The sequence below is a fragment of the Ochotona curzoniae genome, unplaced genomic scaffold, assembly GCF_017591425.1.
Source record: "Ochotona curzoniae isolate NIBS_2020 unplaced genomic scaffold, NIBS_Ocur_1.0 contig_2754, whole genome shotgun sequence".
Classification (NCBI taxonomy): Eukaryota; Metazoa; Chordata; class Mammalia; order Lagomorpha; family Ochotonidae; genus Ochotona; species Ochotona curzoniae.
Genome location: NW_024465582.1, coordinates 15,308,985 through 15,336,024, shown reverse-complemented (window position 1 = coordinate 15,336,024; position 27,040 = coordinate 15,308,985). Strand labels below are relative to the sequence as shown.

The following is a 27,040-nucleotide window of genomic DNA, read 5'->3' as shown; positions in this document are numbered from 1 at the left end:
CCAACCCAGGGAGTTGGTTTACAATTGTAAAGAATAAAACCAAGGACTTGAACAAAAACCAAGAGCACAAAGAGGATCAAGTTACAAGCAAGGAGATAACATGGAAAGTTTCCTCCACAAGAAGAGCTGCAGATTCTGGAGATCCCATATGGTAAAATTTCAAAGAGTTTGGAAGGAAGATTTTTTTTTCCAGTTGATGATTTAGAGGGCACACGCTTGACAGGAAGGAAAAGAAGAGCCAAATAAAACTAAGACGGCTGCATCTTGGGAACAGCCGCCCTGTTTTCTTCAGCACGCTCCTACATGCCAGGGTGTTGGTTACAAAGGAAGCCACCTCCTCAGCTATGACTTCAATAGGACAGCCTTACAGAAGACAGTTTCTGGAGTGCTATGGAAAGAAATGTGTGCACAGGTGTGTGTGCATGAGTCAGGGAGGGGTGCGGTGATACTAAATGGCCCAGGAATTGAGATGTCCACATCCACACTGAATGTCTGGGTTCCAGTCTTGGTTCTGTTCCCTATCTCAGTTTCTTGCAAATGTACCTGTCCCCAGTGAGGAAGCAAGTGATGGCTCATGTACTTGGGTCCCTGCCACCCAAATGAGTGATGTGGTTTTAGTTCTTGGCTCCTGATCTCCGCTCAGTCCAGCCCTGACTGCCATGGACATCTGAGAAACAAACCAGCAGAGAGAATATTCTTGTTTCTGCTTGTCTATGTCCCTCAAATAAATAAAATTATTCAAAAATAGGTGAATGACATGTTTAGGATGTAGAGTCATTGGTAATTTACCTGAAGGAGCTTCTTGATGCACTCATGGTGGCTGTTCTTGGCTGCAAGGTGTAAAGCGTTGCGTCCTAAATGGGTTAGAGAACAAAAATTAGAGAAAAGATATCACACTGAAGACAACTCTGAGGAAATAAAACACCTCTCCGAAAGCTTGACATTGCCATGCTGGAGAGTAAGACCTCCCATTCCTGAGCCCAAGGAGAGAGAGCATTCCAGTCTAGTCCAGACACACAGGCCCCACCTGCACCTCTTCTGGGGTGCAAGGAAGCCTTGGGCTTAGAACCTATACGTAATCGCCTTTCACTGTCAACAGCCACGTCAAGCTTCCTGTGTCCACAGCAATCCCACCAGGCTGGGAGCCCTGGGACCCAGAAACCCACCGAAGGCAGTGGCAAGGCAGCAGAGAACACATCAGAGCAGCACACCTCAATCCCCACACTGTGTCTCTGGTTGCCCTGGTCCCCAAATGGACCTCCGCTTGGGGTAAACCTTACTGCAAGTTTTTTTAGATTTTAATATTCTCATCCAGAGGAATGGGAAGAGTTGTAAAACATGCTGTTGAAGGGAGATTTCAGTTCCCTTCACATGGTTTCAACAGAAAATTTCATTTCTGTGGTCAGATAACATTAGGAAATCCAATTGCTCTACCCAACTCCTTCCGAAATGGATCCGAAGAATTTCTACTGAAGAGGTTTGGAACAGACAGGTCCCCTGGCAGGGCCTTTGCCACTGGCTACAGTTAACCTGGATTCTCCGACAGTCACACAGCCTGCTCTTGTACCTCTGTGTAAGCCACTGAAATGCTACCTTCCAAATGAGGCCTTTCTGACATCCCCATTTAAAATTCCAATTCCGGAGGTAGCCTACAGTTCAGATGTTTACACTGCAGTTTGGATGGCCTGGGCTCATTCTCAATTCTACCTCCTGACTGCGGCTTCCATCTAATACAGGTGCCTGTGAGAAACTGATGAATCCAAAAATTTAAATAAAATTCTGATTTCCTCCCAATATTTTTATACCCACTCCGTTTTAGCTCTTTATTCATCATAACACCAAAACATTCTATCACTCTCTTCTCAGCTATCTCCTGTGACATGTAAATGCGCATGCAGATTTATGTAGTTTATGATTTCTCCCACAAGAATATAAACTCAATCAGGACAGGTATCTCTGCCTCAGTTCCTGCTGTATTCCCAGTGTCTACAACACCACTGTGCATAGTAGGCTTTCAATGGTGCTTAGCAATTTGAATTAAATAATACACTCATTTCAAGTGTCTGGGGTAGGTAACTGGCTACAATAGCTAGCCAACCGAACACATCTAGTAAACACTTTCACCAAAAGTGCCTAATGTGATACCTGCAAACAATGTATACGTTAGGAGACACTGAAAACATGGTGATTCAGCCTTAAAAAGCTATTGTTATTTCAAGCTGGAGAGTTGCTGCAACTGGCTGTGCTATGCACTGTAGTATGTCAAGCAGTATCTGTGGTCTCTATCCATTAAGATGTCTAGTTACGGAGACGAAAAATGTCCCCAACCATTGTCAAATGTCCTATGGGGACAAAACTACACACGAGTGAGATGAACAACTTGTTTTATGCAGTAGCATAGTCTGAAGATACCTTTGTCCTTTGTGAATGAAGTCTTCACTGTGCAACACTGACCAGAACTCACTAATTAGATAATCACATAGCCAGGAAATACATCTAACATTTAAAGGGTCCTCAGACATGCTGAGTTGCATGCAAGCATGCACAAAGCCCAAAGACGACACTCTTTCCATTCAACACCAACTGTCCTGCAAGATCCTAGGGTATGTACCAGGGGTGAGGCTGCTTTTCCATTGGAATGGGATACCGAGAGGGAAAGACTAAGAAAGGAGAGAAAAAGAGACCCTTGAAAATTGCTAGACAACGATCTTCTGTCCCCCTTCCTCCTGATCGTGTGAGAGCTTCTCTTTCCAGGGCATATAAAGCATAATAGTAGGAGTTTAGTTTCATTATGCATTAAATAGGCTTTGGTGGGTGGACTTGGCCTTCCCAACTATCATTTATACCACAGTTTCTAAGGACAAGCACATTCTGAATTTTAAACAAACGCCTAACAAATGAACTTTTGGAACACATCCTGATTGCAAGTTGTAGACTGCTTATGTTGTATATGCAATGCATTAGCTTTTGTCTATGACATGGACAAAAGCTGTTCTACATAACAGTATCCATCTGAATCAAGGCACCGTTCTCCAAAGACAACAAGGTAGGACAATTTCATAACATAAATAACAGGCTCTCCTTTCTCTTCCAGGGTTCTGGTCATACTTGGACGGGAAAGCTGAGTTGCTAGAGCAGCAGAAATTCTTTTCTTCCCTGGCTCTGAGATGCATTTTCCGAACCAGCAGCACAAAAGTATTTTTTCACTTAACATCATTTCAAAATCCAAATGAAACAAATCATTCCCCGACCACTAGTACACCAAAGTGAGAGGTCTCTTGTTGCTCACATTAAAACTCAATCCTCTTTCCAAATGTGAAATTTTCTGCAGAGAATATCATCTATTAGTGACGGAATCCCACTGTAATGAGACAATGCACACATCTGGTTCCCATACCACTGTCATCTGTCTGAAAGGTCAGGAAGCAATTTTCCTGCAGGCAAGTAAAAAGGGCAACGTGAATTCAAGTGTGTCCCAGAAGAACTGCGCCTGAACAAAGAGGAATGTTATTTGTAAGTCCGGAGTCTTGGGCTGTTGTAGGTGGTCTAAGAATGCTGTTGTTGAAAGAGACTCTAAGTGGGAAAGTCATGGCTACCCCAGCCTTCGGACACCTTGCCCTAAACTACCTCAACCAGGGATCACTTTCTCTATCCACAAATCTCTGGAGAAAGTAAGAACTGATTGATATAATAAAAGAATTAATGAGAATGACAAAATACTTCTCAAATGGATGTGAACAATGTTAAGACTAATGATGTCAATGGCTATAAGCATATGGCTAATATCCAAAGGCCAAAATTTGAGAAGCCACACTTTCTGATCATGAAAGCACTTAGAAATAAATATAAAGCTACTCATATAGACACAACTTAAAATATTTTGTTAAAAATCAGTACTTCAGGAGCGTTCATTTAGTTCAGCAGTTAAAGTGACCACATCCACACTGGAACTCAAAAAAGCTCGTGATCCCAGCTTCCTGCTAACATAGACACTGGAGACAGTGACTCAGGTAACTGGATTCCCGCCACCCACGTGGAACACGTGGATCGAGTTCCCAGCCTTGACCCTGACCTAGTCACAGCTGTTGCAGTGGGTAGTGAACCACTGGAAAAGAGCCTGTTCTATCCCTTTGATGTTCAAAAACTCAAACATTTCAAAAATCTTGGATGCTCAAAAATTTTAAAACTCAGAATAAATTTATGTTATACATTATAAATATGTATTAGAAATATAAACACATGGATTTTATATAACTATATAAATTTATCTTCACTTATTTGCATTTTTAAATATACTCAAAATCATCATTCTTGGAAAGTCTCGTCATTACTTCAATTTTTTTTTCAAATGTTTATTTGAAAAGCAGAGTGACAGTTGAGAAAGAACTGTTCAACAGAATTGAGAGAGAGAAAACAAGATTTCTCATCTGCTTGTTCACTCCCCCAGAATCCCTTCAAGAGCCGGTGCCAGGACCAAACTGGGAGCCAGGAACTCAGCCATCTGAGTCTAACTAAAATACCAGCCTCTGCATTAGTAAAACACTGGAGTCGGTACAGAATCCAAGCATTCTGATACCGGATGCAAGTATCCTTCCAAACCTTCAATTTTTTTAATGAAAAAAATGGCTACTCACAATGTCCCATTATCCTATAAACCAATCTTGTGTCCACAGGTTTACAGGATTTGAGTGAAGAGTATTTCCAACAGTCCATACTATACTTGATCTTAGTCAAAAGGCCTAGAAACTATCAAAAAGTTCACACAGAGAATTAACAGATGAATTTTGTTGTCCATATTTGAAGAGCCACGCTTCATTTTTTAAATAATATGCGCTTTCTACTAACTTCTTGAAAATCCCTTGTATGTATAGAGTATTTGCCTGCTCTTGTCCTCCCCTACAGTGCTGTGGGATGCAGACTTCTTGGGGAGTCCTCCCAGGAGAATGGGCCCACAGAAATACCTGTGCACTGATGTGACAAGAAGCCTGGGTCCCTGAGATGGGAGTAGAGCTGCCACATCAATAAAAGACTTTCAACGGAGTCAGAGCGTCCTGTCTTGAAGGCATTCTTCTTTCAGAACTCGGTCACAGAAGGACAAACGGGAATCTAACACCTCTTTCAATAATCTTTTAAATTCTATCTCCTACCCTCCAGTGCTAATGTAGACATTAAATAAAAAGCCCCCAAGTTAATCGGTTACCCCAGAAGTATTTTCTAAGTTAATTCATCTATCAACAAAGAGCAAGAACAAAAAAATCAATGGAAGGTTCCAGGTTCCAAGTCATATTAGTTCATTCAGGGATGCTGATTTTTCCATGTGATCATGACACGTCTGCACAATGCCATTGGGGAAAAAAATTATTCAGGATCAGGAGAAAATCTTCCAAAAGGAAAGCGTAAGTAATGACTGTCTTCAAGCCCTTGGGTTTTCATTTTCTGACTTGTAAAATAACTTCTCATAAGACAAAACCTTTTAAAACTCCAGTGTATAAGAGAATAAAGTGGCAAGAGCCCTAAAACTGCAGTAGCCACATGCACAGAGCACTCATGCATATGTTATGCCTATCACTCCTAAAGTCTCTACACAGCCACTTCTCACTGACATTTTCAAGGCCATTGAAAATACGATTATTGACACTGTCCTGTAATTATACTCAAGGCCTCATCTTCTGACAGTGCTGTGGTCATATGATTAACTGTAAAGCACCTATAAAAATTCTCTGATCTGATTTCCAAGTGTTTCATGTGCAAGGGTAAAACCCAACAGATGCTGAACACCTCTGCTTCCATAACTTAAATTCAGTCACCAGTAAGAAGTCAGAAATTATACCAGTTTGCTCATCCTGTGGACTTTGTAGATGAAAAGCGTTGTGGTGTGATGTGTTTGGCAGGAAGTTTATTCCAAAAACTTTGCAGGGCAGTATGACTCGTGGTGATAGATCTCTACCCCAGTTCTCACTGGATCCTCGTATTGAAGATGATTACATCTTGGTAATAAGCTGACCATTTACTGGGTTCACTGAGCAGACACACTTGTAAAAGCTGAGCCATTTAATTCATCCTCCAACTACCAAAAAATGCATTGTACTAAGGATGACCACTAAGGAGCAGTGCCCAATGCCCTACTCCTTCCCTTGTGTTCAAAGGTGTTGTGTGGCCAGTGTCACGGCTAACAGGAAAAACACAGGTCCTGGCAGTAGAAGGCACAGTTTATCTCACTGGGACTGGGAAAGTTTTGGGAAATGCTGGTCTAGACATTTCCACAGACATTCCCATGCACTTTTCTCCAAGCAGCTTTTTCCTTCTTTTGTTCGCTTTTCATCATGCTTTCAAGAACTCATAGGAAGTTGGTGCCTTGCTCAGCCCTCATAGGAAACAAAGCAAGAAGAGCAAACTGCTGGCCTCACTGCGAGGAACGGTAGCTGAGAGGGAAGTCGGCTCTGACAGACTTCCAACCCTGGGATGCTTGGACAATGGCCTGGCGCCACCAGTGCTGTGGCTGCTACTCATTTTAGTCAGTTCCCACTGAGCAGCCTTGAGAGGCATTCAGGGTGGGTCAACAATGACAGGGCCAGGTCGGTGTGTGGGAAGTGGACATTGCACCGGCTCTCAGAACCCCAGAGGGGTTTCTGATGAAGAGGAATCTACCATCCATGGCGCTGTGTGGCCACAGAAACCTCTGCTTCTTCAGAGTTTCCTAATGAGGGGAATGCTACTGCCTGCACGTTCAATTTAAAAACAGGACACAGAAATTAATACCTAATATGACTTCTCCTACATAAAAATGTGCTGCAGAAAAATCTATGAGGATATACAGAAAAGCAGTACATAGGTTTCTATATTTCCTAAATTTTCTACAGTGAGCATATACTAAAGAAGCTCATTCTCCCCTATAACAAAATAGTGATGAAGAAAGAAGTTACAGTGGAAATTACCATGGTGCTGTTCATTAACATTCAATGCAAAAAAAAAAAAAAAAAAACCAAACCCAGCACTATGATAGCAGCAGACAGGTAATTTTAAGCCAATATTTAAAAATTCTGACTTTCTTACATAAGAAATAATTTCTATTTAATAATATATCTCATTGAAAGCACGTTGCCGAATTATATTGCCCCATGTGTATACGGTACGACTTTAAAAGCAAGGCCAATGGGGTGGACATTGTGGTCTACGATACCAGCATCCCTCATCAGCACCTGCTCATGTTCCAGCTGCTCCACTTCTGATCCAGCTTCCAGCTCATGGCCTGGGAAAGGCAACAGAAGAGGCTCAATTGTGCGGGCCCCGGCCACCCAAATGGGAGACCTGGATGAAGCCCCTGGCTCCTGGTTCAGTGTGGCCCAGTGCTGGTCATTACACTCACCTGAGGAGCTGAAGCAGTAAAACGCATTTTAAAATCTTACAAAAGATTCTTTAAGTAATGATAATGATCTTTACAGATAAAATAACCAGATCCTGAAACTGAAGATGAACCAATGTGACATGAATCAGTATTTCCCTTAAGGTAGCCACCTAAGGAAACCATTCATCCTTCTCAAAATATTTTTGGAACTCCCTGTCCAATGGTTAGTGAGCATGATTCTGCTACTTCAATCACTCCCTGGGTTTGACCAAAGATGGTTTTTACTAGCTTGACACATCATTTACCTGATTTGACTTCAAGTGGTTCTTGGCTTATACTGGAAAAAAATTATTCTCAAAGGATAAACATTCCCAACCACTGAGGTTATTTGTAAGGGGGAAAAAAAGTGCCTGAAACTTCGAAAACAATTTTAAAACTTAAGTTTCCAATCATATTTTGAATTCTAATAGCATTCTTGCAATACCTAACTGGGTCTCCAAGATAACTACTCTAAAGAGACCAATTTTTTGATGGAAGGGACTAATGAAAAACCTCACTTAGAGAAAAACTACGGAGTTTGGCTGATGTTATATTTCTGTAAAAAGGAAAAAAAACTAACTTCAAAAAAATCTAGAGTCTGAATACTACCATGCGCAGTAGAGAAATGAAAAATTGTTGGTAATTGCTTTTCATTGTAGCCAATAGGGGCACCCCCATGTGGTCTCCTGAGGACAATGTTTCTCAAAAACAAAATTACGTGCACCCCCTTTTCTTTCTTGCCCTTTGCCTGGACTATGATTTGTCAGCATTCACTTCATCTTAGAATCACCTGGGAACTTTAATTTATTAGCCGACTAGAAACCTCCAGATTCAATGGAATCTGAATCACATGAGAAGAGCCTGGGGAGGGCAGAAGAGAGGGAGGAAGGGGGAGAGAGAGAGAGAGAGAAAGAGAGAGAGAGAGAGAGAGAATCTGTGTGTGTGTGTGTATGTGTGTGTATGCTCTTTATTCTTTTCCCCATCTCCCTTCCCTCCCCTCCTTCCATCCCATCTCCAGGTGAGTTGGTCCAGATGGAGTTTGTGTCTTCTGCCTTAAGTTCACTGATGACATGAGCTCCCCACTAGCCCACTCTACTCATCCCTTCTCACTCTATGATTCTAGAAACCTAAGTCAGAAAACACAGACTTCCACACATACAATCTCAGAAAATAATATCATGTTTAGGCTCTTACAGACGAACTACACAGAAAAAAAAAACACACTTGGTGAGGCCCAGTGCAGTAGCCTAGTCCTTGCCTTGCACGTGCTGGGATCCCATGTGGGCACCAGTCCTAATCCTGGCAGACCCACTTCCTATCCAGCTCCCTGCTTGAGGCCTGGGAAAGCAGTTGAGGATGGCCCAAAGCCTTGGGACCTTGCACCTGCGTGGGAGACCTGGAAGAAGCTCTGGGCTCCTGGCTTCAGATCAGCCCAGCTCTGGTCTTTGCGGTCACTTGGGGAGTAAATCGTCGGACGGAAGAGATTTCTGTTTCTCCTCCTCTCTGTATATCTGACTTTGTAATAAAAATAAACAAATCTTTAAAAAAGAAAAACCCACACACTTGTGAAGGGACACCTGAGGACCTCATCACTGCTGGCAGAGGGCATTCGGTTCTCTTCTGGCTTGTTAGTGGATGATAGCTTTATTATGAATATGGATCCCCCATTGACACCGACTCTCGTGCTGGTCCATGAGGAGAGATTACAAGCAACATACCGGCAGTATCTTGGGCTGTCACATCCACACCATGCGTCACCATGACCCTGAGGCATTCCACGTGTCCTTTGGCAGCAGCGAGGTGGAAACTGGGAAGAGAGGGAAACACGAACTCTTTAGACCTCATTTCCAACAAAACGCTTGGCCTCTTCACACGCATGTCCTTGCACTTGAGTTCCCCCAGCCTGCCATGTGGTAGATACAGCTAACAACTGCTTTCAAGTCTGAGGGAGGGGAGGCTTGGAAAGGTCTGATCACTTCCTCCCTGGCACCTTTTGCTAAGTCAGAGAGCACAAGAGCTTAATTTTCAATTTGCAGATGAAAACACCTTAACCACATATTCGTCTTTGAAACAGCATTGCAACCAGAGTCAATCCCTAATTGTTTGTTAATGCTTTTCTATGAGGCCATACTTTCTATTTTAAAAACATGAATGTCAAATATCAGATTTCATGCACTTCACAGATACCATTCTAAGATAGCCATACTTCCCTGCAGCCCTCAATCCCAACCTTCCTCTTTCGTTTCCTTTAATGTTTGCAATAATGTACTTTCAAGTTAGTTTTATAATCATGGATTGATGCACCACTAACCATTATGCTGAAAAAGTAACAAGTAGAAAAACCACTGTTCCATAGGAATACAGACAATTAAACACACGGGACACTTCAATTTGCATGTCACTCTTGCAAATCATGTAGGGATCATGCCAATCCTTTCTATGTCATTCTTTCAGTAAATGTGCTGGTTCCAGGATGTCAACACCAAATCAATTGTTATGCTGTAGCTCAGGAATAACGCAGCCTTTACTTCTCTCATGTGTGACGCCTCTGCTTCTTGTACCTTAGCTCCCTTCTTTCTCATAAAAAACCTTGAAAGTTAAGTCCTATTCCTGTTGTCACTCTATGGAGGAGTCTATGCCAGCTGCACCAGAACAAGACCATTGTTTGGCTCCAGAACTCAACACCACTGGCAAGCCCAAACCCAAACCGTGTTCAGCATCTCTGGCTTGGGAATCACACCCCAGAAGCACGCCCATTATCCCTACAAACCCTGAGGCGAAGGGCGCCTCTACAGGCAGAAGCAAAAAGTGCAATTCCACCAAACAGTCAAGCCCCGTCTTCTCCCCATCTCATTCTCTAGAGTTCCAGGAACCTTCCAGTTCTCCTCCTGCCTCAGTCCTGCCTGAGAAAGCTGTCCCGGGGCTATTTGCCATGTAGCATCTCCATGTCTGAACCTCTGGATTAGTACCCACGCAACATGTTCATGCAAGGTAGGATGCGTTACTGGAGTCCAGCATCTTGCCCGGTTAGGAAACACAAGAGCTGATATAGCAGCCCACATGGGAGGGGGACAGGTCATTGCACAGGGCAGTTCAGTTCTGGTTGCAAATTAGTATTAACATAACGGTGTTTGTGCGTGTTGGGGTAGTTGAGCCTTACTCTACCTACATTTCCTGTTAAAACGTGTGGGATTGAGTCAAATGATTTGCAATGTTTCTTCCGGCTCTCGTGTTCTGTTATTACTGACAGCCTGGCTCTGGTCACCCCAGCTGTTTCTGTATTTGCACAGCAACCTATGTGTAATGCCTATTTACAATCCAAATCCACTTTGAAGGTGGTTTCATGTTACAGCACAACTTTGATTTTATTGAAATGATTTGGGACTGGAATTCCTAATTAAATACAGCTGAACCCAAAAAAACACTCCTTAAAGGGACAGTGTAACAGGACCTCTGCCTTTCAGCATTGGAGTAACTTAATAAAGTAAACCTTTTATTTTAACTAATCTTAGTGGAAAGGTTCCAGAGTTCCCTAGCTGTGGTAGGACACCCAGCAAAACAAGATGCTTTAGAGACAATAAAGAGATCCTGAATTACCGAACTCTCCTGCTGTTGATTCTATCTGAAATAAGGATTTCAAACGATTATTATCTCTTTCTTAATATTTATGTATTTGTTTCTAAGCCATTCATTTGCTGTCTGCAAGCTTAGGCATTACTTTATAAAAACAACCATCCAGGGGCCAGTGTTGTGACATAGCACATATATCCTCTGTCTACAGTGCCATATGAGTGCCGGTTCCAGATCCAGCTGCCTCACATCTGATCCAGTTCCCCGCCTATGGCCTCTGAAAGCGGTGGAGGACGGCCCAAGGCATTGAGTCTCTGCACCGAGGTGGAAGACTTGGAAGAGGCTCCTGGGTTCAGATCAATTCAGCTCCAGCTGGTGCAGCCATCTGAGGAGTGAGCCAGCATTGTGTTATAGTGGGCAAAGCTGCTGCCTATCATGCTGGCATCCTACTTGGGTCCCAGTTTGAGTCTGGCTGCCCCACCTACCTGCTTATGTACCTAGAAAAGCAGCAGGAGAAGCAACTCTGGACTTCGGCCAGGCCAGGCTCTAGCTGTAGAGGACAACTGGAGAGTGAACCAGTGGATAGAAGATACTCTCCCTTTCCTATAATTCTGACTTTTAAATAAATAAATCTGCTTTTATGAAAGATGTTAATGCAGAACAAGAAAGGCACAGATCAGACAATGAAGAGACTGTCAGCAGCCCTACCAACTCACAGCCTGTCCACGAGTACCACAAGTACCACAAGTACCACGTAGGTGTCTATGTTCAGCTTTAGTGTCTTCCACCTGGCTAACACACTTGCACTTGAATAAACCAGCTGTATCGTTTTGCTATTTCCCTCAAAGAGAAAGCTGCTGGGGACAGGAGCCATGGCTTTTCTTCCCTCTCATCTCCTGCCCCAGGCCTAAAAGAAGCTATTCATCAGAAATGGAGTAAACACCATTGCACAAAAAGACAAGGTAGCTAAGCACACCCTGTGGCCCTTCTGTGTTTAACCTGAATATCCAACCACCTTAGGGTTTTAGCCTTAGGAAATCCGTACGAACTCCTAATGCCCACCAAGTTGAAATGTTAACAAATGTTAACAAACGTCCCAACATTGTTGCTTCATTAAAGTCCGGGGGAGAGGCAAAAACATGTAGTTAGATGAAAAATCAAGGTAATGGTAGGCAGGTAACAAGTGTAAGCTTTAAAGGTTCATCCTAACTAAGGCTGAATCCCGACTTTGCCTCTTCCTAGGGTGTGACCTCAATGATCTCCACATCTGGAAAACAAACTGATGAACATATGGAGTATGTGTAAAAGCACTTGGCAAAATGCGAAGCCCATAGTGATCACTCAAAAACTACCAATGGCTGTGATGGCCTCCACCAAGACAGGGCACGGCAGTCTGTGACACATTGAATACTGCAAGGAATTATCGCCATGCACACAAAGGACAGGCCAGCAGAGATGAAATCAGAGCCACCACTACTTAAACACTGAGGAGTTAGAGAAGGTGTGCAGGAGGAGGAATCGGGGGACATAAAAGCTTTGTGTATTTTCATTGAACTCAATGAGAAACAAAGCTGCAGACAACAGCCATGACACAATTCATCCAAGACCAGCCTTGACCAGAGCTCATGCTGGAGCTGCTTACCTTCTGGCACCTTCCACAGAAGTGATAATCCCCAAAGCAGGGCTTGGCATCACCAATAATTATCTCACCTCCAACTACGAATCAAAGTCAACTTTTAGGAGGATCCTTCAGTGGGAAGCTGGGTTTTGTTAGGTGGGAAACAAGACCACTCGGTGACAGAATCTGAATTAGTAGATGCCAGAGAGCATCTACACAGAGTTGGTCTCTTTTTAGGCAGTGACTCAGTGAGAACTGTCCATGTGACTGTTGGGCTGAGGTCACTTGGAATTTGCATGGCAGGTGGCATGTGTGATCTCACACTTGGCAGTTGGTGCCTTGGCTTGGTTGACTAATTAAAAGCAGGGTTGGTATCCAGTGATGGGGTCTATGTCGTTCACAGCCAGATCAAAGAACACTGCTTAGAGACCTTCAGGTGCTGGGTCACTTCCCAGATGGAAGCAATGCTTGTGGCTGTGCTAAGCCTAAGAAGCCCAGAACCCCATCCACGTCTCCAATACGGGTGGCAGGGGTTCAAGTACTTTAGCCATCATTTGCTTTTCCCAGGCACATTAGCAGGGAGCTAGATTGGAAGCAGAGCAGCTGGGACTCAAACCAGAACTTAGACACAAGATGCTGGCATCATAAATGATGGTTTGATCCACTGTACCATCAGGCCAACTCCACAGTCAGCACTTTTTTTTTTTTTTTAAGATTTACTATTTATCACAAAGTCAAATACATATATAGAGAGGAGGAGAAACAGAAAGATCTTCCACCCGCTGATTCACTCCCCAAGTGACCACAACGGCTGGAGTTGAGCCGATCAGAAGCAAGGAGCCCAGAGCTCTTCTGGGCCTCCCATGCAGGTGCAGAGTCCCAAGGCTTTGGGTCACCCTCGACTGCTTTCCTAGGCCACAGGCAGGGAGCTGGATGGGAAGAGGGGTCTGCCAGGATTAGAACTGATGCCCATATGGGATACCAGTGTGTTTAAGATGTAGCCGCTAGGCCACCGCGACAGGCCCCACAGTCAGCATTGTTAACACATCAGCAACAGGGCACTGGATCTAGCTCAAGTTTGGGAGAGTTCTCTCGCTTTGTATTTGCATATTGTTTTAAGTACTGGTGTTTTTCCAGCTAAATATATTCATATATTTACTCTGATCCTAGGATATCTATGTACCCAACACCATTTTTATCAACCTGAAAATATCCCTGTATTCACCAGTCAGCACCCATTTCCCTACCCTCTTGGTCCCTGGAAATGACTAATTTACTTTCTGTCTCTAACAATGAACTTCACGTGGACATCTTTAGCTGGGAGCCTACACTATGTGGTCTTTTGTGTCTGTTTAAGGTTTAGCCATGATTTGTTGTTTATCTGAAAGTCAGAATTACAGAGAGGGAGAGACAGACCTTCCACCTACTAGTTTGCTTTCCAAATGGCCACAGCGGCCAGCACTGGGTCAGGCTGAAGCCAGGAGCTTCTTTAGGGTCTACCACGTGGGTAGCACAGGCCTGAGCTCTTGGGCCATCTTCCACTGCCTTCGCAGGCACATCAGCAAGGTGCAGGATCAGAAATGGAATAGCTGAGACAGGAACGGGCACCCACATGGGCACTGGCAATGCACGCGGCAGCTTCATCTGCTGTGCCACAACGCCAGCTCTCAGTCCTTCCTTAATAACATTACAATGCCTGGATATATTTTGTTTTATTTGTTCATTAGCTGATAGACAATTGAGTTATTTCGACTTTTAAATTATTCCAGCTATACCAGAGGTGTACAAGTGTGGATGTGTCTTTTCAATAGAGTATCCAAGTATTTCTAGGAATGAATTCACTCAGTTACAGCATAACCATTTAAAAAAGATATGTGCTCTTATTTCTTTATGTGATGGGCAAACTGACAGAAAGGGAACAAAGAGAGTTTCCACACGTTAGCTCTCCGTGCAAGTGCCCACAATGGCTAGGGCTGCGTAGGACAAAACTGGAAGCAAGGAACTCCATCTTCTCCCAAGCGAATGGTAAGAATCGAATGACAGCATCAGTGCTGTCTCCCAGGGTCTGCCATAGTAGGAAGCTGGAACCGGGCAGCAGAGCTGGGTGTCCAACACGGTCATTCCAAAAGCGAATTCAGGTGTCACAACCACCAGGCTAAATGCCTGTCCTTGACAATGCGTAGCTGTCTGAGGAAATGCTAAACGTTTTCCCAAAGTTTCTGTACCATTTTACATCTCTATCAACAACATACAGGGTTTCCAACTTATCCACATGCTGGCTAAGACTTGCTATTGCCTGGTAAATTTTAATTTAAGAGTCGAGAATTTTAACTACAGCCTAAAATGTCCAGAGACAAAAGATTTAAGTCTTTTTTAATAAGGCCTTTGATGTAGCTATTTCAGCTAAGTATCAGCTGCAAATTTCCTTACTGGAATATAAAAAGGAGTGGCTGCAAAACCAATTACAAACCTCTTTCAGTTTTATCTCTGCATAGGTTTTTATTTCTAATTTAAAAGTACAGCTTTTCCTCTTTTAAAGACAGGAATCATCCCTTAGTGTCTATGTAGCTCAGTGTTTTATGAAAGATTTTGTTTGCTTCTGTTTATCTTTTCCTACAGACAGCTCAAGGGCAATGTGAGGGTGATAGATTAAAACCTTTCATCTGCGCCCTGTACTGTAGCCTAGCGGTTCAAGTTCTTGCCTTGCTTGCATCAGGATCCCACATGGGTGCTGGTCCTAATTCTAGTGGACCCGCTTCCTTTCCAGCTCCCTGCTTGTGGCCTGGGAAATCAGTCAAGAATGGCCCAAAGCCTTGGGACCCTGCATCCATGGGAGATTTGGAAGAAGCTCCTGGCTTTGGATTGGCTCAGCAACAGCTGTTGCAGTTGCTTGGGGAGTGAATCAGTGGACAGAGATCTTTCTCTGTCTCTTCTCTCTGTATGTCTGACTTTCTAATAAAATTGAAATAAATATTTAAAAAGAAAACACACTTTTATCCACTCCAGATGCAGTGATGAGGACACCGCCTAGCACCCAAATATATCCAGTTTGACTAGCCAGACAGTGACGCAGCTCAAGCAAATACTTCTAAAACCCAGGCCATGGCCGCTGAAAGACTGAGCCATGGACCAGGAAGGAGAAGGTTAGACAGCCAGGCACTTGGACCCCAGCACCAAGCTGTGGAGCAGGGGCTGGGTTTGTAAGATCCCAGCTGGCTGCGTGTGCCCGTGAAAGCTTGGGAAGCTTCCATCAAACAGACACGCCTGAAACCTCACGGGCTCATTCCTGCCAAGGCACCCACTGTCTCCACAATCTTTTGAAGACATAATTCCCTCAGCCTTTAAAACAATTCCGTGGATGCACTCCAGACAAAAGGCATCCACACCGTTTCATGTTTCATTAAAACAAGGGATGTTTAACTTTGCTTCCAGAACTCAGAGGAGACCCTTTCAAATGCTGTAACTAACAGGCCCAAGGGAGCAGCCCCAAGATTTACAGAAAACTGCTTTGATCCCTTCACTGCTTACTGATATGTGGAATGTCCCTGCTTGTGGCACTTGGAAACATCCCAAGGTTTCAGAGCACAAGTTGTACATGCAGTGGTGCTCTCTCTTCCACTTCCTTCCCCTAGTCGGATATCCCTAGCAGCCTCACACAGCAGTGGGGTAGCAGCCTGAGCCCATGACAGTGGAGGGATGGGGATGGGAGGTGCGGAGGGGAGCAGTGCTGCAGGCAGGAGGAGGGCGGCTCGGGGCCCGAGCACCACAGCTGATTGTAGCTTGAGCAGTATCACAGGCCTGACCACTCAAAGCCCCAACAACTTATTTAATTGCCTTCAACGTGGTATAGAATATATAACAGCCAGCATCAGTAATGGCAGCAGCTAACCGCTTCGGATACTGTGCACTGGGCCCATCCTCTGGCTTTTTTCTCCAAAGATATATTATTGGGGCCCGGCGCGGTGGCGCAAGTGGTTAAGTCCTCGCCTTGCATGCCCGGGATCCCATATGGGCGCTGGTTCTAATCCCGGCAGCCCCGCTTCCCTTCCAGCTCCCTGCCTGTGGCCTGGGAAAGCAGTCGAGGACGGCCCAAAGCTTTGGGATCCTGCACCCGCGTGGGAGACCCGGAAGAGGCTCCTGGCTTCGGATCGGCATAGTATCGGCCCGTTGCGCTCACTTGGGGAGTGAATCATCGGACGGAAGATCTTCCTCTCTGTCTCTCCTCTCTGTATATCCGCCTTTCCAATGAAAAAAATAATAAAAATAAATCTTTAAAAAAAAAAAGATATATTATTGATGTGAAAGGCAGAGTGACATCTGCCTACACACAGGGGGCCTGCATCTGTTGGCTCACTCCCCAGATGACTGCAGCCAGGAGGTAAGAATACCACCTGGTCTGCCATCTGGGTGCCTGGGGCCCAGACACTTGGATCTTCCTTTGCAGGTACACTGGCAGGAAGATGGAGCAGGAACAGAGCAGTCAGGACCCTGAACAGGCACTTTACTTTGCAACGCTAGCGCAAAAAGCAGAGGACTGGTACCCTTTCCCACCTCCACCTTGTGTTTTAACTCATTGTTGCACATCAAGCTGATGGGGTTGGGAAGGTGACGAGATGTCAATGGTCCTCATTTTACAGAGAAGAAAGCTGAGGCACAGAAAGGTTGTCTAAATTGTCACAGATCTCTGAACCACCAAGCAGTGGAGCCTAGAATTTTAGTCCCAGACTTCAGGTTCCCAGGACTGGCTGCTCACCACTATATGGAGAAATGGCACCATTTATTAAGTTACTCTGCAATCTATTAAGTATTACACACTTAACCATTGTGCTTTTTCAAAAATGAAATTTAAAATGAAAACTGCAAGTGTTTGGCAAAGAATCAAAGCCCGACTTCTCACCGGGGAACGCGAGGCGTTTGCGCATACTCTCAAAGGGAGTAGCACTGAAGCCAATAACTTGGGACAGAGCTTTCATTTCCTATACAACCGCTCCACAAGTTTTGCAAACGTTTCTGAAATCAGTACCTTGGCACCAGCACAGGGTATGTCTCAAGATGCTCAAGCTGAAGAGAACTTGAACTCATAAAGTCTATGAGTTATAGATGGGGTAAGTTGCTACCTTTGATTGCTGAGTCCCGGCTGAAACACATGGACCATTCTTTCAGAGACCTTAACCTTTTAGGCATGTTCCTTCAGAGAAAAGTTTACCCAAGCTACCTTCATTCCTGACCCCAAGCCTGGTAGAGTATTCCTGAAACCAAGGCAGTCACTATCATGCTTGGAACTGGAATTCCTTCTAAGGGCTTCCACCGTCAGCTTTCATACCTCAAATTACACAAGCCACCAACACTTGCACAGTGAAATGATCACGGATACCCTAACCCTTACCACCATTAGCCATGCCTCTGAGTCCCAGAGCACGGCCACGTCCTACACGGGGAACTGACCCAGCCTCATTTCAGAGAAGGCAAACGTGATGCACAGAGGAGGTAGGGAATGCATAAAGGATCTGGACTCGAACTCGCTGCCCTGTCCTAACAGCCTCGTAACTACCTTCCTTAATTTTTAAAAGCCTTTTTTTTTTCTTTAAGAAAGGAGTCACTGTTGTCCAACAGAGAATCAGAGAAACAGCCAGCTCCTAACACACAATAACTTTGCCTTAATCACTTGGAAGGTCACATTTCATAACTGCACCAGAAGCTTCACAATCTGACGACCTAACCCTCCACACACACACACACACACACACACACACACACACACACACACACACACACACACGAGCTTTGTGTAGGTAAAAATGTAATATTAAATCTTTTAAAAAAATTGCAGATGTGGGTCCAGTGAGGTAGCCTAGTCCTTGCCTTGAGCACACCGGGATCCCATATGGTCACTGGTTCTAATCCCAGCAGCCCCACTTCCCAACCAGCACCCATACGGGATCCCGGTGTGTTCAAGATGAGGACTTTAGCTGCCAGGCTACAGTGCCAGGTCCGCATGTGGGCCATTTTATGCTGCCTTCCCAGATGAACTATTAGCAGGGAGCTGGACAGGAAGCAGAGCAGTCAGGGCAGATCGTCCATTTTACCAAAGAGATTCTGCAATTTCTCTAGCACAGTGATAATTTTTAGATAACACATGTCATTACATTTGAATTAACTTAAAGCTTCGACCTTGAGTTTCCTGAAGTCAAGTCATAACCATCAACTAGCATAACCACCCTTTTATTATTATTATTATTGGCTTGAAAGACAAGTTTCTAAGAGAAACTTCACGTGTGTATGCTAACTTCGGCTTTGCTTCTCAGCAGTGTGGCTCACCAAGCACAGCACCGGGATCCTGAGCATCAGCCGGACCTAAGAACGTGTTTAACAGGCGCACTGACGAGGAGGCGGAGTTTGGCAAGACAGGGCGATTCTGCTGCAAGTTCAGCTTTTGGTATCGCCAACAAGGCAGGAAGAAGTACGAATTGTAAGTCACTAGTCCTTGATTTTGGTATCAACTCCATGATCCCCACACTGCAGGACAAGAAAAATCACCCAGATTCACTGGCCTGAGTTGACTCATCTGGTCTACAGGCTCATTAAAGCTATTTCTGCGCCAAAGATCCAGGACTGCACCCCAGCCTGCCAAGTGTTCTGTGGTACTTCAGTACTGCCGCATCTACCCTCCAGGTCTCTGGGCTTCAGGGAGGCTTCGTCCACATACTTCAGTGGGACACTCGGAACTACAGGGCTAAATGGACTAGATTCCACTTTTAGATACTGATCTGAGGGGAGGGAAGGCAGAGCTATGTAACAGCTTCTCATGACAAAAGCCTCGATCCTACTGGCCCAGAGAGAATCACCACCGTTTCCAAAGCATGAACAACAGCCAGTCTGATCATGGCTTCCAAGCAGGAACTGACGTAGCTGAAGCTTTAAGAAATGGTTCGTTTTTTTGTCTTTCTCTGATAAATAGGTAGAAGAAATGATCCCTGGCATAAGCAATAGTGACTATTCTTAAAGAGCCCATGGAGTGCTTATCAACAGAATCAGAGGCACGGGGAGAACAGGAAAGGATCGCATTCTAGAGCACCAAGAAATTCCATGAAACTCAGCAGGCGCATGAGCACACTTGTTGTGTGTTGTTGTTGGAGGGACTGTTCAGTTTCATAAACATGGCTTGGAAATGGTACCTGACCATGATGAAATCTCCATCAGAGCAAATGATTTCTATGTGCTGTGTTCACGGACATGCCCGCAAAAGTAGCATTTAGAACCTCAGGCAGATTATTGGATATTAATGCCCCAACTTTCTTGTTTCACACTTTTTTTTCTTCATACATCTGCCCATGGAAACGTAAAACATCAGATGAGAAAGATCTGAGAGTAAATGACAAGGTCTTTGAAAGGAGCGAAAGAGGGTGTTGTGGTGCAGTGGGCTAAGCTACCACCTGTAACAGCATCTCCATACAGGTGCAGGTTTAAACTTTCAGTGCATCTCCCCACCAATGTGCCTGGGAAAGCAAAAGATGGTCCAAGTCCTTGGGTCCTTGCAGCCACCTGGAGACCCAGGTGGAGTTCCAGGTTCCTAGCTTCACCATGGCCCAGACCCAACTATTTGGAGTGAGCAACTGGAAAATCTCTCTCTCCTTTTTAAATAAGTAAATCATATACACACAGGAGTGAAATACGAACTAGTTGCTGAATGGATAACACAGGTGAATATCATTAGCCCAGTACTGGGGCAAATGGATACAACAAACCACAAAAATGATTCCCAGGAAGGCCCGGGTTCCTGCCCCAGTAATAGTGACAGCAATAGGTAACCAAGACTCATCAAGTCCTAGATGAATAAATGGACTCATACTAGTGGTAAGAGAAAGCTTACTCACTTTGAAATTAGAACTAAAGAGATGCGAAACTGGATCTTGAGAAGATGCCCAAGACCCAGCAGCCTGTGCCGCAGGTGGCGCTGTGGGAAGCTGGAACAGGGGTGAGAAGGAGCAGGCACAGGCTTCTGATCAGATTGGCCTCAAGCCCTGCCCTATGGGGGCAGCTCAGCATGAGAACCTTCTGCTCTGCACAAGCCCTTTCTTGCCAGTGGCTGAGTGAGTTCAGATCAGTGCCGGTGTGCAAAGACCCAGCCCCACCCTCCCTTGCTCTGCTATCTATCACCAAGACACTCATTTCCCAGGCTCTCCCTACCTCTGTGTGCAGGCCAGGGCCAGCCAGCAGAGGGCAATAACCAGAGGACCGAAGGGCAGGGCAAAGCCAGAGTGCTGGTTCTGGATTTCACTCCTCTGAGCGCCTAAACTCCTCATTGTCAGTAAACAGGACCCAACTTTGAGAAAAGCTTTAAAATGAAACATTCTGTGTTTCCAATGTTTTCATCAACATAGTTCCTAAATGCCAAATATCTTCTCCAGGTTCAACCTTTCTCTGGTTAGACGCTTTCATTTTAAAACACAATTTTGTATAACAAGGTAAGTCTACTTTCAATACAGAATGTCGTTTTCCACTTAAAACTATAAGTTGCAACACATTAAAGGATAATTCAGCACAATCCCAGGAATGCAAGGATGGTTCAATTGAGGCAAACCATTCAATATTATATTCCCCACTGGCAGAATAAAGGACCTTCATGATCACCTGAATAGATGGAGAAACGGTATTTCATAAAATTTAACAACCCCTCCAGATGAAAATTCTTTATAAATTAGGTATGGAAGATGCACCATCTCAATGAGCTAAACCCCATAGATAACAATCCAGCACCCGAAAGAAAGTGCTGGTTCATTTTCAACACCAAATTGAAAAGTACTGCTAGCTGACTTGCAGACACAGCTAAGCTCACCAAGCAAATGGAATGTAAGGGAGTAGTCAGTTCTCAGCGGGGAATTCAAGCAGAGAGAAGGAAGACAGAAGGTAACTTTGCAATTTAGGCAACTCCCTGGGCAGACTGTACACACCACAGTACTCTGTCAGTGATGAACTGGGGGAGGGACATGTGTGCTAGAAAAGAAATGGCATGTTGTAATTGTTCTGGGTGTGCCCGAGACACTGTGAATAAAGTCTCTTCTCACTGCACTAAGTTAGAACCCACCTTGAGTAACAGCTATTACCACACCGACTGGGAAAAGCTGAAGGCTGAGGGCTTTTTGTTTAAGATATAGAGTAAGACAAGGATTTCTACTTTTAGCATTGTTATCCAACATAATACTGAAGTGCTAACCTGAGCAATTGGACAATAGAAAGAAAAAAGAGCACCCAAACCGAAAAAGAAGTCAACTGGTCTGTGTGCAGATAACATAATCTTATACTTAGAAATTCCCAAAGACTCCAAAATGTTATATAACTAATAATTCAATTCAAAGTAGCAGAATATACTCAATGTGTAAAAATCACTAACACTGTTATAGAGCACATGCAAATTTTTCTGAAAAAGGAATAAAGAAAGGAAGCTCATTTCCAATAGCTACAAACAACTTATTAAACAACTAGCAATAAATTTAAAGAGTTGAAACATCTCTAAAATGAAAACTATTTATCACCGATTCACACAAAAAAAGATTCTGTGTTCATGGGTTAGAAGAACCAACACCATTAAAATGATACTATCGCAAGCAATTTACAGATACAATGTAATCACTGCCAAAATATCTATGACATTGTTCACAGAATTAGAAAAAAAGATTACTGAAATGTGAAATTACAAAAGACTCCAAATGGCAACACAATCGTAAGCAAAGAGAATAAAGCAGGAAGCATTATACTCCCTGACTTTGAAATACATTAATTACAAAACTGCAGTAATTAAAACAGCATGGTAGCAATATAAAAACAAATCCACAGAGCAATGAAGCATAATAGCAGTCCCAGAAATAAGCCCATGCCATGCTCATTCGGCTAATCTTCGACCAACGTGCTAAGAATACACTCTGGACAAAGAGCAGTCCTTGCAATAAAGGGTGCTGCGACAATGGGGTATCTACAAGCAGAATGAAATGAGCTATTTCTCACACACAAAAAAAATCAACTATAGATGGAGGGAAGTCCAAATGTCTGACTTGAAACTTTGAAGCAAGTGTAAAAAGACCCAGAAGAAATGCTTCAGGGTACTGGGATGCACAGGATTTTTAAATTATTATTATTAGAGTCCCCAAAACATAGGAAATAAAAATAAAAATAGACAAATAGCATCTTATTAAAGAGATTCTCATAGCAAAGGAAACAAACACAGGGAACAGAAAAGCTAAGCAATAGAGAAAGTAATTTCAGATTTTTATCTGATAAGGATTAAATACAGAACTGAGCAACAAGAAAACCCAATTACAAAATGGTCAGTAGATACAAACATCTTTTTCTAGGAAGACACACAAATGGTCAACGATCACATTTTAAAAATGTCTATGCCACCAGCCATCATGCAATACAAATCAAAGCCACAATGAGATGTCATCACTACAGCTACAATGGCCCCTATCAAAAAGGCAAATGATAACAAATGCTGATGAAAACATGGAGAAATGGAGATAAATGTTTACTATTAGTAGGAATGTAAATCTACTGTGATTGTGGAAAACAATGACTGTTCCTCAGAAAAACAAAACAAAAAACAACTACTAGATCAAGGGAGAAGAAACTGAAGAGTAAGGACAAGGGTAAGTCCATGATTACTGCAAAAAGAAATGTTAACAACCTAAGTGTCTACCCACAGATGAATGATCAAGGAAAATAGGGCCAATACTCACAATGAAATACAACTTAGTCATAAAAAGATAAGATCTTATCAACTGCAACAACTGATAAGCACATATCATAGTGAAATAAGCCAAAACCAGAAAGATAATTATCACATGATGTCACAAACATCTAGAACCTAAAAACAAAATCTTCATGGAAGTTAAAAGTACAAGAGTGGGCATCTGGCCTAACAGTTAAGCTCTGGCTTGGGACATGTGCTCCCATCTGGGAGTGCTTGGTTCAACCAAGTCTTTATGCCTGCACTTGCAATTCAACTCTACTAATGTGCATCCTAGGATGCAGAAGGTGATGGTGTGAGTACTGGGCCTCTACCACCTACTCGGGGACCCAGACAAACAAAAAGGAATCAAGCAGACAGAATGGCTGATCCAAACTAGGATTTTATAACAAATCTCTTGGGAACAACCTTCTGAGGCCATGCCCTCAATGACCCAAGTATCTCTCACCAGGCCTGTCTCTTAACACCGTAACTGGATTAGTTTCAGCCCTCATAGTACTACATTTAAACATCTATATTAGTGCACAAGCCAAATTTTGTTCAAACCATGTCAATGATGTTAGGAAATATAGGTTCTCACTGTGGAATGTCCAGCTGGTTGGCTCTCTGGTTGGACTGCCCACTGAGATCACCTAGGGTGTTATATAAGATCATACCCAGACTGTACTCCACACCAATGAAACCAGAATCTCTAGGGGGGTGGTACCTGGCATTTTTCTCAGCTCTCTAGGCGCTTCTGTAGGGAGTTGAGAACCAAAGGAGTTAAGAACATAGGAGATAAAAATATGTCAAATTGGTATGCTGATTATTTCAAACTAAAATTTAAATTTATGGACCTGTAATTCCAGAAATGCCCATTAGGCCTGTCTTTTCCCACATGTCCTAAGAATTCTGGAAGGGATGTAATTCACATACCAAGCTCAGAATCAACAGTCTAGTAACTGGGGGATGCACTGAATCTGAATAAACAAACTTCATGATATAATTTTATCTTCTGCCAAGTTCCATAAAGCAACTTAATCAAATTCATGGAAAGTAATTAAAAGATGGGCTTATTTTAGCGCCAAAATTTTTGAAATTCAGGCACAGTATTTTTCTTTTACAATATGCATTTTCCAATAAATTTTTTTTAATAAACCTTCCCTTATATCTCCCCTCATTACATCTCTTAGTAACATCACTATAATTTACTCTCCTAGTCCTAGTAATCCAGTTGGCCTTCCATTTCTTAAATTGTCTTTTCTTTGTTGAAGAATAAAAGCACCATGCTCGGGTTATCTTCCAGACTTCACTCTTATGGAGATCCCCATGTGCTTGTAAAAGGCGAAAAATTTATACGATCTGAAGAGAAACCAGAGTATAAGATCCCCATGTGCTTGTAAATTCAATAGGTTTTCATGCTTTTCTTTTAATTAATCTTGTACTGATTTGGTTTTTAGATCTAGCCAAAAAGTTCTCATAACACTAATGGGGAAAGAGCGAATCTCCCCCTGCTCTACAAAATAATTGAGTGTCCAGTGAGACACTGCACTTGACATGCTATGGCAGAATTTTTGTGCATTTTAAAGAATGAGTGGAAAAGAAAACAAACAAACAAAAAACCCAGGGGGGCGGGCAGGGGAATGAGTCTGTATCTGCTGGTTCACTCTCCAATTTCTCACAAGGGCCTAAGTCAAGAACTCAATCCAAATCTCCCCTGGGTACCAGGAACTTGAGCCTTCCCAGGTCTTGCAGGACCTAGAAGCTGGACTCGGATGTGGGCATCTTAACAATTAAGCCAAATATCTTTCCCTGAAAGTTCTTGAAGAGAGGGAAATAATGACCATGGGTGGGTGGGGTTCATGTTGATGTCTACTCTCTCCTAATCAACCCGCCCCAAATCCAGCTGATCTATTCAAGGCTTCAAGGCAGGATCCTATTACTTCTCAGGTATCTCACCAGTTCTCCTGGACTGAACCACTTACAGTCAAGATTTTACAGCTCAGCAATTAATTATTCCCTAGTATTTTCATTGGTTTTGTTTTTCCAACTGGACGCTATGCACCTTATAGACAAGAATCACATTTCCTCCTTTTTGCATATTTTCATACAGCAGAGTAGAGCATTTCAGATCCAGGCAGTACCTTCCAGGTAGTAGTAGATTTATAGAACACCATCATGTGGGCATAACATGACAGATATTCATAGAGGTCATGCTGCCTTAAGAAATCTGTGATCCCAGAGAGGCTACAGCCATCACAGTTCAGTTTTCCACCCTGACAAACATCAACAGGTCATAGGAAACATGCAGCCTTTCTGTAAGGAAGCAAAGAGCTGAAATTAAACATACAGTTTGGAGAGGTTTCAGGTAAATTAATTTGGCAGCTGTACGGGCAAAAAGCTGGAGAAAGCTGACGAGGTGACATACTGGTTGACATACCAGGTGACTGCTGGTATTAAATAGCACAGCCCTCTTCTCAGCAAACAGAAAGAAAGTACAGTGGGGCACCGACCATAAATACCCAGAATTGCATGGATTTAGAGTTCAAGGACTGCCTTCCCCAATTCACAGTGAAGCTCTATAGTCACCTAAAAATACAATCACAAATTCTTGCTTTCAAAGCCAAAAAGAGCAGATTCCCAAAATGTGGGTTATGTGAAATGCTATATATATGTCGTGTGTGTGTGTTTGAAGTTTATACACTTGCCCAGTGGTACTTGTTCAAAAACTACAACCCCAGCAGTGATTTTATTTAGTCTGGTTGATCCCAAGACAAACACACATCATTTGAATTAAAGGCACATGGAGACAGAGGGGAAGCCATGTTGAAACAATTAGATTCTACAGCGAGAGGTCTTGGAGTACTGACATTCTCCCACTTCCTCACATCTCCCCCACCCCAAGAGAGCAGCTAGGGCAGAGGCAACCCAAGCCCGGCTCCAGAAACAGCCTCCGGCTGCAACTGTCCACTCTCCTCCCATCCTTCTTTTACCCTTAACTGAATTCCAATAAAGCAGTCTTTTTTTTTCTAAACCCCTTTTTGATTATGCGGGGGGGGAGGGGGGAGGGAGACATTTCTGAAATGGTTTATCTTTCCTTGAAAGGAAATTCTCCCAGAAAGAAGCTGAGAAGTTTAAGAAATTATAACCCCCGCAACCTGTTGTTGACCTTGTCTGCACAATGTCTGCCGAGTGGGGGCTTTGCTTCCACCACATGCTGGGACTTGCTGGACCCTCTGGTTCTTCAGGTGGTCAAGACTGAGTATTCTTTTTATAAACTGTACTGGAAGCTGAGAGAACAGTGTCAGGTCTTATGCTCATCAGCAGAATCCCTTTTCCTTTGAAATTCTCAGTCAATTCACCTTCTAGGTAATTGAACCATAAGACACCAGCAAAAAAAAAAAACATTTTCTCCGTAAGAATTACACTGAAAAGTCCCATCCAGGAATACTGTATGAATGCTGCTTTGGATGTATTCAGAATAACGGGAGAAACTGACTCAACACAGAAATCCAAGAACCTTGTCTATAAGGACCAGTGGGTGATAGGCTCCTTACAGACAAGGTTCTCACGTAACAGAAGGGTCCTTACAAGTCTTTGGGCAAACAAAGATTTGACTTAGATGGGCACATTTCTGCGTTGGTTCCTGTTCTTTCAATACAACATGCTCTAAATCAACATTCCAATAGGAGAAAGAGAAGGAAAGTCCAGAAAGGACCACACAAACCCCGGAGGAAAGGATGAC

At 43.4% G+C, this 27,040-nt stretch overlaps 1 protein-coding gene across 2 annotated transcripts in view; it reads right to left on the bottom strand.

Moving 5' to 3' along the window:
- The window catches only part of RAI14 (retinoic acid induced 14), a 128,510-nt gene that overhangs the window by 19,554 nt on the left and 81,916 nt on the right, over positions 1-27,040 (bottom strand). For both annotated transcript variants that reach the window (XM_040977453.1, XM_040977452.1), the window contains 2 exons: positions 9,103-9,191; positions 790-854 (listed from right to left, as the gene is read on the bottom strand). In XM_040977453.1, coding sequence (XP_040833387.1) covers positions 790-854; positions 9,103-9,191 — 154 coding nt within the window. The remainder of the gene's footprint in view (positions 1-789; positions 855-9,102; positions 9,192-27,040) is intronic.